This window comes from Leuciscus leuciscus, assembly GCF_965113295.1.
Source record: "Leuciscus leuciscus genome assembly, chromosome: 2".
Lineage (NCBI taxonomy): Eukaryota > Metazoa > Chordata > Actinopteri > Cypriniformes > Leuciscidae > Leuciscus > Leuciscus leuciscus.
This window is the reverse complement of record NC_138726.1, coordinates 54,022,741-54,036,029: the sequence shown is the minus strand read 5'-3', so window position 1 is coordinate 54,036,029 and position 13,289 is coordinate 54,022,741. Positions and strand designations below refer to the sequence as shown.

The 13,289-nt window shown below is 38.1% G+C and overlaps 1 protein-coding gene across 4 annotated transcripts in view; it reads left to right on the top strand.

Annotated features, from left to right (window-relative positions):
* Positions 1-13,289, top strand: part of LOC309490579 (neuroligin-2-like) — a 221,792-nt gene that overhangs the window by 79,959 nt on the left and 128,544 nt on the right. For all 4 annotated transcript variants that reach the window (XM_082159817.1, XM_082159816.1, XM_082159814.1 and 1 more), the window contains exon 2: positions 10,861-11,677. In XM_082159817.1, the coding sequence (XP_082015943.1) occupies positions 11,206-11,677 (472 nt within the window). In that variant the 5' untranslated portion in view covers positions 10,861-11,205. The remainder of the gene's footprint in view (positions 1-10,860; positions 11,678-13,289) is intronic.

The following is a 13,289-nucleotide window of genomic DNA, read 5'->3' as shown; positions in this document are numbered from 1 at the left end:
GTTTGCTTGGACTGGGTGATACAAAGTGTGAATCGATTTAACCTTTTCTATAGCGGTATGCAAATATATCCGTGCTGCTTTTAGTGGGCAAGAGTTATTGACATGTTAGAGTGATAAAGAAACATGGACAAATGAATAATAAAGAGGATGTGCTTGATATTAAGAAGTGTTATTAAAAATGCAATATCAACCCATCAACAGCGGTTGCCCAAAGTGCTTCACAATCACTAAAGAAAACCCCACAAAAATAAGAGTACAGAGAGAAAGAAAAAGAAAAAGAAAAAACGCACAAAACATAGACAAGGTCATGATCAAACACTCATCATGAAGAAAGATGCCCAGGAAGTTTTTAAAAGACGTGCTTTTAACATGGCCGCAGATATCGGTAGTGACTTTACTGACCTTACAGAAAGAGATAGATCATCCCAAAGTTTGGGTCCGACATGGGAAAACGCTCTCTCGCCCTTTTATTTTGTTCTGACAACTGAGAGAAGATTTTGATTTTCAGATCTCAAAGATCTAGATGGATTATAAAATGCCAGCATACTAGAAAGAAAAGAAGGGGAACGATTGTGTAACGCCTTAAAAACAAGTTATAGAATCTTATAGATAATTTTATTTCGGCAACAATTTAAAAAACGGAGTAATTGACTTTCTTTTAATTTCTTGGCTGACTTAAGCATTCTTGCATTCTGTATTTTTTAAAGACGCGCCAATGCTTTGTTGTCAATTCCAAAGTAAAGAGAGTTGCAGTAGTCTAAATCTTCACTCTTGGCGACTAAATAATTTTTTTGATTTTACTCGCCAATGTGTGTGTTAAAGGGTTAATTATAAGTTAATAAGTTTAGCATATACACTCACCTAAAGGATTATTAGGAACACCATACTAATACTGTGTTTGACCCCCTTTCGCCTTCAGAACTGCCTTAATTCTACGTGGCATTGATTCAACAAGGTGCTGAAAGCATTCTTTAGAAATGTTGGCCCATATTGATAGGATAGTATCTTGCAGTTGATGGAGATTTGTGGGATGCACATCCAGGGCACGAAGCTCCCGTTCCACCACATCCCAAAGATGCTCTATTGGGTTGAGATCTGGTGACTGTGGGGGCCATTTTAGTACAGTGAACTCATTGTCATGTTCAAGAAACCAATTTGAAATGATTCAAGCTTTGTGACATGGTGCATTATCCTGCTGGAAGTAGCCATCAGAGGATGGGTACATGGTGGTCATAAAGGGATGGACATGGTCAGAAACAATGCTCAGGTAGGCCGTGGCATTTAAACGATGCCCAATTGGCACTAAGGGGCCTAAAGTGTGCCAAGAAAACATCCCCCACACCATTACACCACCACCACCAGCCTGCACAGTGGTAACAAGGCATGATGGTTCCATGTTCTCATTCTGTTTACGCCAAATTCTGACTCTACCATCTGAATGTCTCAACAGAAATCGAGACTCATCAGACCAGGCAACATTTTTCCAGTCTTCAACTGTCCAATTTTGGTGAGCTTGTGCAAATTGTAGCCTCTTTTTCCTATTTGTAGTGGAGATGAGTGGTACCCGGTGGGGTCTTCTGCTGTTGTAGCCCATCCGCCTCAAGGTTGTGCGTGTTGTGGCTTCACAAATGCTTTGCTGCATACCTCGGTTGTAACGAGTGGTTATTTCAGTCAAAGTTGCTCTTCTATCAGCTTGAACCAGTCGGCCCATTCTCCTCTGACCTCTAGCATCAACAAGGCATTTTCGCCCACAGGACTGCCGCATACTGGATGTTTTCCCCTTTTCACACCATTCTTTGTAAACCCTAGAAATGGTTGTGCGTGAAAATCCCAGTAACTGAGCAGATTGTGAAATACTCATACCGGCCCGTCTGGCACCAAAAACCATGCCACGCTCAAAATTGCTTAAATCACCTTTCTTTCCCATTCTGACATTCAGTTTGGAGTTCAGGAGATTGTCTTGACCAGGACCACACCGCTAAATGCATTGAAGCAACTGCCATGTGATTGGTTCATTAGATAATTGCATTAATGAGAAATTGAACAGGTGTTCCTAATAATCCTTTAGGTGAGTGTATTTTCACTCGCTGACCACTTGAGCACTTGAGGGTTTTGCTCTCCGTCAAGCGATCTGTACCTGTATTTGACGTACCGTAAACTCTAGTGTGAAGGCGCACAGCTCGCAGTCACTTTGCTGAGAGCGCTGTTTCTCACACACACGCAAAGAGAGAGAGAGAGAGAGTCTTACATACCAAGCAGAATTGACGCGCTACATGTAAATTATATTCTTTGTTGTATTTTTCTGTCAAAATAACGGATAACAGTTGATTTGGGATTATTCAGCTTTCAAGAACAAGCAGAAGATATGTCGGTTTCTCCGGTAGTGGGCGGAGCTAATGCACAAACGGCAATCTCATTGGCTGGCGCTCATCTATTACCGTCCCTGTTTTGATTCCAGCAAATCAGTTCAAGCGAACACTGACAACGTGATTAATATTCATGAACCCTGCAGCTCATCAATCCTTAGTGCGTTGTATTTTGTTATTAGTAGTAGAATTAGTAGTATTATTATCTTTTAATAATAATTACTATTACCTATTACTATATCTATTTTAATTTTTTTTTTACAGAAACACTGAATGACCAACAATATCTTAAGCACCAGCTCCAGTCCTTAGTTCAGTTAAAATGACAAATATGCATTCATACGTGGTTACCAAGTTTTAGTTCTAATTACTAATGTTCTGTCATTAAATAGTGCTCGATTATCATAATATCATAATATAATGCTTGATTGACTGATGTTAAGAGTGTACGTTCAGATATTTAAAAAGCTGTGCTGTTTTACAAAGATAAGCTGATTTGGTGGAATCATACAAAATAGTACTAAAAATAGTACTAATAATGTACTAGCCAATGGCGATTCCACTGCCAAGGTGTGTGTAGAGGCTTGGATTGTGTGTTTCTCTATCTCTCTTCCCCATTTTCTCACTCATAGCCTGTTTTGTCCATCTGCGTCTCTCTGTCTGTTTATTTCTCCTATTCATCATTTTCCATCACACCCGGAGGGCGCACAGCACGGCCACAACTGGCCAATTAAAGTCTTGTAACAATGCCAATCAAACAATTAAGACCCGAACAACCTAAGCGCCCCCGCCCCCCCGCCGCTCATGCCAACTTTGTGCCCGCTCCGGTCCTGGCGCTCCTCTTCTCTTCTTGCCCCGGCTGCGGGGGCATCAGCTGCTGCTGGACCCATCCAGTCCTCTGGTTAAACACAGCACACACTGGCTCACGATCAGGGAGGTGACAAGCTCATTAGTCTGACATAAGCCTTAATTACTGCGGCGACTGACTCTAGATCAGCGTGGAACGGGGTAACAGATGGATATGTGGGAAAGACATCACATGGGAGTTGATTGACATATGTGATGAACTGTCAGAGGGTAATTGCAGCAGTTCAGCGGGGTTATGAGCCAGAGGACCAGAGGTTCTTCTGCATTCATCATGAACAGTGGAGGAAAGCTAGTTTTGAAGCTACAAGCTACCTACAAACTAGCTAAATAAAGCTCCACGACTGAAAGAGTGAAGCAAATGCTGCCTTCAGGTCAAATGGTGGATAAAATCGGGCAGCGTTCACCCAAAAGGGCCATTTATTCACCAAAAATATGGATCAGATAACATTTTCTATAATTGAATATTGGCTGTCATCATTGGCTGATTTCATTCTAAACCTGTATGGCTTTTCTACAGAACACAAGTTCAGAACACAACATTTAATTACATTTTAATTAAATAAATTAAAATTTAAATATTAGATGAAACATTTTAAATACCTGCCAACTAGCTGAAAAACTAAAATATCTAAAACTAAAGTAATAATTATAAAGCTAAATAGAAATGTTTAAAACAATAAGTGAATAAAAATGACACAATTACTACAAATGTATTTAAAATAAACACTGAACATATACAAATGTCAATTATAAATATTATAATGGGATATATACACTGGTATTAATCTACCAAAGTATGATACAAACCTATCTTTGTTGAATATGAAGATGTGTATGTGAGCACTGGAATTTGCAGTTTTGTTGCATGTTTGAGTAAATAATAATAAATTATAATAATTACCTTTATTTAACCAGGAGAGAGAGAGGAGTCACTGAGATTAAAATCTCTTTTACAGGAGTGTTTTGGTCAAGATAGGCAGCCGAGTTTGCGTATACAATTATACATCAAAGTTACAACATTAAAAAAACACAAAAAAAAAAAAAAAAACACATGCAACCGGTTACAAAAAAAAATGACACACCATTAATCTACTCTAAATATTACTTCATACCATTTTAAACTGACTACAAGACACCAATTTTTTTAGCTTCACCTCAGTCTGGAGAAGATTCCAGTCCGAGGTTGCGGCATTTAAAAGAGTGAACTGCTTTGCATTTTGTTGGTTGTTTGATACATTTCAAATAGTACAATATTTTAACTGTTGATGGAATTGCAAATGGATTATAAAATGCATAATTCTGATTCTAAATGATGTTTGGATGAGCTGTGTGCGTATTAAGTAAGCTGTTGCTTGGCAACCCGTAAACAGTCAGTCAGTGCAATTAGCCTCCTATATTACTTTATGGTTAATTACTTATATATTGATGTCTCATCATGTTGCTGTTTAGAGTACATTGTTGTTATTAGTAGTAATTGTGAATGATGACTGTACAATTAATTTGTCAGGAATGAAAAAAACAAAGATAGAAATTGGAAAACAAAGAGAACATTTTGTTGCTTTTATTCAACCACAACTGGTATAAAAACAAGTATCTCACACTTAAATGTATACAAAACACAGGTAATAGAAACGGCAAAAATACAGGAACTGATTTGAAAATATAATGCTAAACAGAAGTATCTAAATATGTATTTTGCTGCAAAAACTGATGAGTGAGAAGCAATCGAACGAAATGAATCCGACACCCTAGCGCTACATGAGAGATTCTGAGGGAATGGGTTTATTGCCTCGGCTTGTTCGGTTGAAAGGCTGTTTGCCCAACACAGTATGACACGAAAACAGTAATGTTGTGCTGCACTGCTAGCAGGAAAAAAAAAAGAGCTTGCTAGTTGAAAAGTTACCCAATTTTGAAAACAGCCAAACTTCTGTCACGCTACTGAGAGCGTAGTTTAGTTATTAGCGTCGCTTCTTTTAGTTAGTTTCCAAACACTGACCAGAAGCTTACTCTCTCCGTTCCTTTCCATCTCTAATCTCTCTCATGTTGTTTTTCTTAATCTGTCTCATGCTCTCCAGTGTTTTTCACTCGTCACTCCTTTCCTCCTGATCAATTCGGGTGTGTTATTGTTTAAGGAGAATTTGTTTGGTGTGTGACTGTGTGTGTGAGTGTTGTGCAGTGTGTTTGGTCTCTAAGGTTTAATTAAAGAACAGCCAGAGAATCCTGTCAATGGTCCCAAGACTCCCTTCAGAGCCCCAGAGTCATCCTCTTCTATTTTACACTCCACAGAACACACACACACGCACACACTTACAGAGAGAGAGAGAGAGAGAGAGAGAGAGAGACGATAAAGTGATGAATTACAGAAGGGATAATATAGAGAGAGATGCTTTACAGTTTTATTTACAGTGTTCTGAACTCTGTAACTTGAAAAATGACTGTGCGTGTGATGTTTTAAGTTAAACAAGATTTTTAAGTTGAGATATTTTAATTTTATATCTTAGTAATATTTTATAAATAATATTATTTTATGAATCAATAAATATTGTAAGTAAATTGTGTTTTTAAGATTTTTTATTTGATACTATATATATATATATTGCTATGTCTGTGTGTATTAATTGTATGCTGTCTGTTTTAGCTATATTCTAATAATTTAGTCAACATTTATCACATACAAAAGTTGTTTGCATAATATACAGGCTATATTTTGTTAATTTTTATATTATATATTTTTATAATATTGAAATGTTAATGAATAAAGATAAAGATGTTTTTTAAAAATGTTATTTTATCCAAAAATATATTTTGTATAGTATTTTTGTATTGTATAGTATTTTTTCTAATATATTTAGTCATATAGGTTAAATTATAGGGACATGAACTTGTACTTCATGATGGGAATAAGCCACTCTTTGTTGCATACAAAGGCTAAATGCTTATGCCGGTTCAGACCACACGAGATCAATCTGATTTTGGCATGATTCGTTTGACATAGGATGTCGTGGTGATTCGTAAAAGACAATGGCCGTCGAAATGCAAGAATCGATCGTTTCATCTCGTATAGTGTTTCATAGCGGACGACAACCAATGACGCGTCTGCGATACTTCATGACAGAAAGACTAGCATGTTTAATTTTTTTCCGGTCCTTCACGACGACTTCCCTCACATCTGTGGCGTTGACCAATAGGAGCTCAAAAGCTCTTCCGTTCACAGCGTTCAAACATGCCGAAACGAGAGAGAGACGATGGTATTGGTGCTGCTAGGTGGAATTTTGCAATGGAGGAAAGATTTGTGGAGTTATGGCATCAATACTCCTGCCTTTATGATGTTTCCTCGAGGGTCGACCATGACAGAGTGAAAAAAGATAAATGCTGCTGGCGAGCGATAGCGGAGGCTCTTCAGCAACCCGATGAGTTCTGGAATTAGCATTAGACTATACAATCATTGTATAATCACTTTTTTGTGAAGTCTGAAATAATTTTTCAGAAATTATTCTAAATGTTTTTTCTGATGCATGCCTTTTATTTTGAAAGACACGTGTGAATGCTGTTGACTCTTCTGTCAAAGAGTACCTTAGAAAAACGTGTTGTCCTGATTCAGTATCTGCTCTCAGATGAGATGTTGTAAGGCTATATTTCAGTGTCATTATTCTAACGCTATTTTCGTAACTTGTTAAGAAATAAATACCTGTCCTGACACATGTACCTTTACTCAACATTTTCTCTTCATTGAACTTCATTTACATAAGGGTGGGGAATGGAGGCAAACTAAGCACAGTACAGAGTCTTGAATTATTCTGAAAGAAAGTGGGATGAATTATAGTGTGATAATAAAAGGTAAAAGGCAGCTCAGCTGTTTTATTCCTTTCCCATTTCTGTCTGACCTTCTTAAATTCAACACTACATATAGACTACTGAGGGATTTACTGCTATTGCAATTTTTACAGCATTTATCCGTATTTAAAGCGCTAGTGCCTGTACAGGCCCCTATGCGAAATACCTACTGTCTTGTTTTCTCTCTCTGTTCCTTTATCTTTCTCATTCTGTTTTTTCCTCTCTCCAATCCATAGTTCTCATATCCAAATAGCTTTATTGGCATAACAAAAAGACAGACACACACGCGGCGATAGCTCTGCACTAGAAACGCTAATGGCCACATTAAATGAGACTATTATAGGATGGTGATAAAGTAATATCACTGGAGGAGTCCATCCGGCATGATGATCGTTGCCGCATTAACGATGATGGTGATGATGATGATGATGATGATGATGAGGAAGCATTGTTTTGCTTTTAAATAGCTTGCCATTCACATTTACTGCACCAAGGTGGTCTGTAATACCTGGAGACAGCTCTCTGTTAGCATTCCCATTCCTCTCAGTGGCTGTTGCTTTTTTCTTTTTTCTTTTTTCTTTTTCTTTTTTAAGCCAATCACCTGAGGTGTATATGCTAATGACTAATCACTGTGGAGCCACAGGAAATTATGACATGACAATGCAAAATCAATTTCCACAGCAGCCATACTGAGTGTAACAATTTCTCATTCAGTTTTACTTCTACCTTTTATAATGTCTCTGGTCCGCACCTATTTGTGTCGTTCGTTCGGGGTTACTGTATGTATGACATTGCTGTCATCTCATGTGTTAGTTTTAAAGTTCACTGCGTAGGCTTGACATTTTGCCCCCTTCATTTTGTCCAGACTTCAAATCTAAAACCACATTAAATCCATTCACATCACATAAATCTCTGTCCTCTGTTTTAGCTAACTGTTCAAATGCTTAGGCGTCTAAGCTAGGCGCTCTTGGCTAAATGCTAACACCATTTCAAATGAACATCAAAGTTTTAAAGCATCAATCAGCTCTATCAGGCGATTAGAGGCTTTAAAAAACAAAAGATGCGTTCACGGCGAAATGCGTTGGTTCTTAATTAGACTTCATATCCGCACAGATGATTTCATTCAGGATGTGAGAGCTAAAACATCTATTTTTAGTTTGTTAGTCACAACTGACTGAAAGAGGCTCTTTGTGTGGGTGTTTCGAGATGTTTTCCTTTACATCACTGTCTCCCTGTCGCTGTCTTATTGGATCCTCATAATGCTCTGAACGAGTCATCTGAGCTGTCATTCGCCTGCAGTATTGCTTTTTTCCAGGGCTTAGATGAAGAACCCAATGGCAAGCACTAAAACTGCTGAGTCTCTGAATTTTTAAGCTACATATAAACGTGGAGAAACATTAATATTTGATGGGAAGTGTTAAAGATTTTTTTAGTTTTCTATCTCAAATGCAATGATCTGGGCTGGAAACGAAATGCTTGTTTGGCTACTATTCAGATTTCCTGGGAATCCTTCAGTTATCACCATTGTGAGCAAGACACTTTTACCTAAAAATTAGATATGGTGAATGAGATCACCACTCACACAGAAGTCACTTTCAAACCAAGCAGCTTTCTGTTGATCAACACAGCTAATTCACGTAACCAACTTGAAATGACTGGATTTTACATCAGTGGGATCCAAAACAACCATTGAATTTCATTCTACACTCAAAAAAAAATAACTCTTTGAATGAACATAAAAAAATCATGGAAAGGATTTCCACATGATTAACTTGCTTTATTTCAGCATTATGTAATTCTGTTATTCCAATTTAATGTACTTACGTTGGGTCAACATAATTTATTAAGGTTGATTCAACTTATTTACTATGGTTGGGCACAGCTTAATTTAATAGTGTCAGCCCAACTAATTTGCAATGTTTTGGACCAACTAATTTACTTAATTAAATATAGTTGAATCCAGCTTATTTAATATTTCATTAATTTTAGTGACACATAATAAATTGATAGACTTTAAATAGCTATCAGCTAGCAAAACACATATTAGCATCTTAAATGCGAAGATTTACATGTTCCTTCAACCAAAGCATTTGAAAGTAACTGAATCAGTCCACAGCCAAACAAAATGCTCCACTCTTCTCCACAATGGTAACCCACTGTAATTTAAATGGTTCTAATAATTCCAATGTAATTGAACATTAAACACAATTACACACAATCAAGTCTTTCCCTTTTCTCATTTTCTCAAAAAAACATAAAATAACACTTAATTTTAACATTTATTCTCTCTTAATTCAACCATATGCAAAGCATGCTGGGAACTAACAAGCACCGCCAAGTTTCAGTTAATGCAACACAAATCATTCAAGTAATCCAACACAAACGGATTAAGTAAACTTAGATTTTACATATAAGCAGATTGAACACAATCCAATTAAGTTAGGGCAAAATGGCAGTTGGCGTTGCACTATACTGCCACCATCTGGATATAAGAATTTTTTACTTAACATAAATGGTTTGTGTTTAGACAACGCGTTAGGATTTTGTACAGTTAAGTTGAGACATAATTACGTGGACCTTAATAGAAAAAAACATTTCAAGTCATCAAACACAATTATTATAAGTAAACTAAATATAAATATATTATGTAAAGTGCACAACCTTCCTCGTTCATTTTTTTGAGTGTACATTCTTCAAAATATACACAGTCCGTGAGGGACAAATCATTAATGGCGGGTCTAGAGTTGTCAAAAGTACCGACTTCGGTACCAGGTCGGTACTGACATTTTAAAATTGTAATGCTGTGAGCGAATCGTAAACACTTCTGATTTGCCTTTATATTCACGCGCTCATCGGATTTGTCTGTGATTGGCTACAATGATCAACGCACAGGAGCGTTTGAGAGCACACGGAAGTGTTTTAAAGTGTTTTGAAAGCGGGAGTGGGAGTGTTTGAAAGCACAAGCAGGCATCTCAGCGGACCTGCTTTCAAACGCCGTGTGTATCTGTGTAAGCGCTTGGTGAAAAGTGTCATTGATGTATATTTAAAACATGTTTTTGAAGCGCTGATCATTGTAGCCAGTCACAGACATATCCAATGAGCGTGTGAACACAATGGCCAATCAGAGGTGTTTACGATTCCAGTTTTTATTGTTATACTTAGCAGCGGTCTGTTATAAAGAAATAACAGACCGCATTCTACATTAGAATTCAACCAAGCCATGTAATAATGTAGAATAACACACTGCTAAGTATAACACACCATTGCCATGAAAAACAGTGCGTTGCTATGGACACAGGTTTCTAACCGTAGAGACGGAACGGACTATTTTCTTTAGCGGAAGCAATACAATCGTTTTTAAATCAATAAACTCCTTTTTAAATCAATATTTTGTGTCCAATTATTGATTTATTTGGTAGGTAGCCATGTAATAAGCGTGATAATGTAGAGCGAGGCAGTTGTCATAGCGAATACAATACGGTTGTATTCGCTATAACAACCGACTCACTATACATTATCCCTTACTTAATGTATATAAATGTGTGATTAATCGACTAACAGCTTAAATGAGCGACTACTAGTCGACTAGAAAAAATCTCGAAAGTCTCGGTTTGGAATGAGATGGGAGTAAATGATGACAGGATTTGGTTTTTTTGGTGAACTATCCCTTTAATCCAGGTTGCAGCATTCAACATGGTACAAATTCATGTGGTTGACATGTGTATTCAAAGGGTAGCATTTGGTAAATGAAGCTTTGATGACTAACCCTTACTCTTTTTGTTGTTCTTGACAGGACCAGCAATCATCTGCGTGACCTCTTTAACTGACCCCATGAGGACGGCTCAGGGAGATGGAACGTAACAGACTTTCCTCTCTTACTCTCTATTGCATTTCCACGATAACTCACCAGGGCTGAGCACAACCTCAGCCCCTCGTCCACCCCAACCCTTCCACTGTCCCCCCATTCCTGTCCTCCCTTTTCTTGCTCCCTGAAAGACCAAATCAAACAGGACCACTGGCAGGCCCACTTTTTCATATTCTGTGACAATAGTTTAACTTTCCTTTGCCCTTCACCGGGTACCAAGCAAAGCGGACGCCAATAACCAAGCGAAGCGAAGAAGTAAAGAACGAGACAGTCATGTTTCCGCTCCATGCCTGTAAACGGGATTTGGGCCATGCCCGCAATTCGGAGGCCACCCATGCAATTACTCTTCTCTGGTTGGCACTGTGGATCGCCTTGACATCGTGCCAGCGCATTGATCCTGGCACCAAATATCCCACCGTCACCACAAACTATGGCAAATTGCGTGGGATTAAAAAAGATCTTAACAACGAGATCCTGGGTCCCGTGGAACAGTACCTGGGCATCCCCTATGCCACAGCGCCAATAGGAGACCGTCGCTTTCAGCCCCCAGAAGCTCCCGGGTCCTGGCAGGAAGTGCGTAACGCTACACAGTTTGCCCCTGTTTGCCCGCAGAACGTGCATGGCGTTTTGCCCGAGATAATGCTGCCTGTGTGGTTTACTGACAGCTTGGATGTGGCTGCCACCTACATTCAGAATCAGAGTGAAGACTGTCTCTACCTCAACATCTATGTGCCCACAGAGGATGGTGAGTGTCTGACACAACACGGCTAAGCATTATGGTTAAGATAGGGGAATAAAGTGCAACAGTTCCCGCCAACTTTTTCAGTGGCCTTGGTTCCGGAAGTATTTTTTCCGTAGGGATTATAATGATTTTTTTTTTTAAATATTTGTTATATAAGCCATGAACCAAACCAACCAGCTACGAGGTAAACCACATTACAATCTTTAATCAGAAGCAAAAAAAGACAGCTTGAATGAGGGAAATATCTACAGTCCCATTAGGCACTGCGGAATAAAAATACAATAGACACATATAAAACTATTGATTATATATATAGAAACAATATAGTTGCAAAATATGCAAATAGTAGTTTGAGAGCGTACAGAGACGATTACGAAACTCAATTACGACATTCACAGTTTAAAGAGTTATTTTGGCGCGGCCTGCTTGTTTCAATTGTTTGATTGGTTGAGATTTTTTTCGCTGAATCATGGGTAATGTAGTTTATTCCACTAGGTATTCCACTGTTAAACAATTATTTAAAAAAATATTTTTAAATAATGCAGGCTGATGGCTTCAACAATAGCATAAACCATCAATTAACAACCTCGTAGATCACTGAAGTTCTAAAGGTTATAAGTTATCATTTAAAAATCAATTCCATATGGAGAAAATGAATGGGGGTTTTTACTTCCAGAACCCGACTGTTGCACTCTATACAGTAATGGATACTATAGAATAGCATTACATGGGGTGCTTCATAGTACATACCACAAAACTTAAATGTAGATCATGCAAAAATGAAAATTGGCTTCTTTACTTATTACACTTTACTGTTGTTACAAAATTGTATGACTGACATTCTTCTGTGGAAAACAAAAGAAGATTTTAGTGTTGTTTTGTCCACAAAATGAAGTCAGTGGGGTCCTGTGTTGTTTTGGACCCCATTGACTTTCACTCTATGGATAGAAACATTGTTTGAAAAAAGAAAGTCATACAGGTTTGAAACACCATGAGGGTGAGTAAATAATGAGTGAATCATTTTTTTTTGGCTGAACTACCTCTTTAACACTACAAAGTGCCATACAGTGCAAATGAAACGTCAGTTTTTGCCTTTGAACTACAGTGCAGTTTTACTAGACCTTGACTAAGGACATGTCCTTGCCTTCTACCAGTTATGATCAGTCCACTGCACTCTGGATCAGGTCTTGTCAGGATTAGTTTACCCTATGATTCACTTTAAGAGTGAGGCCAGCTGGAAAGACCAAAGCGTTCTGGGAAATTACTTATGCTCCAGTATAAGGCATACATTTACTTCAAATTGCGGTAAATTGATGGAGTTAACAATCCAAATAAGTGACTGACTTTTTAGGCTGAGGTAAAACCCATCAACATGTGTCTTTTTTTTCTTCTCCTCTTGCAGTCCTTTTTTGGGGGGGGGGGGGGGGCTTTTTCTTTCTTTTGAGAGAGAGCAAAGTGGACAGATACTCTCAGAGGATGGAAAGAGCTGATTTCGAAGGAGATGTTTTTCTCTCGCAATTAAGGTTCCAGCCGCCAAGTTGCCCAGAGAAACAAATTATTGACATCAGCAGTAATTTGCTATCTCAGAGCCCTTTTTGCCTCTTTCCTCTCAGTT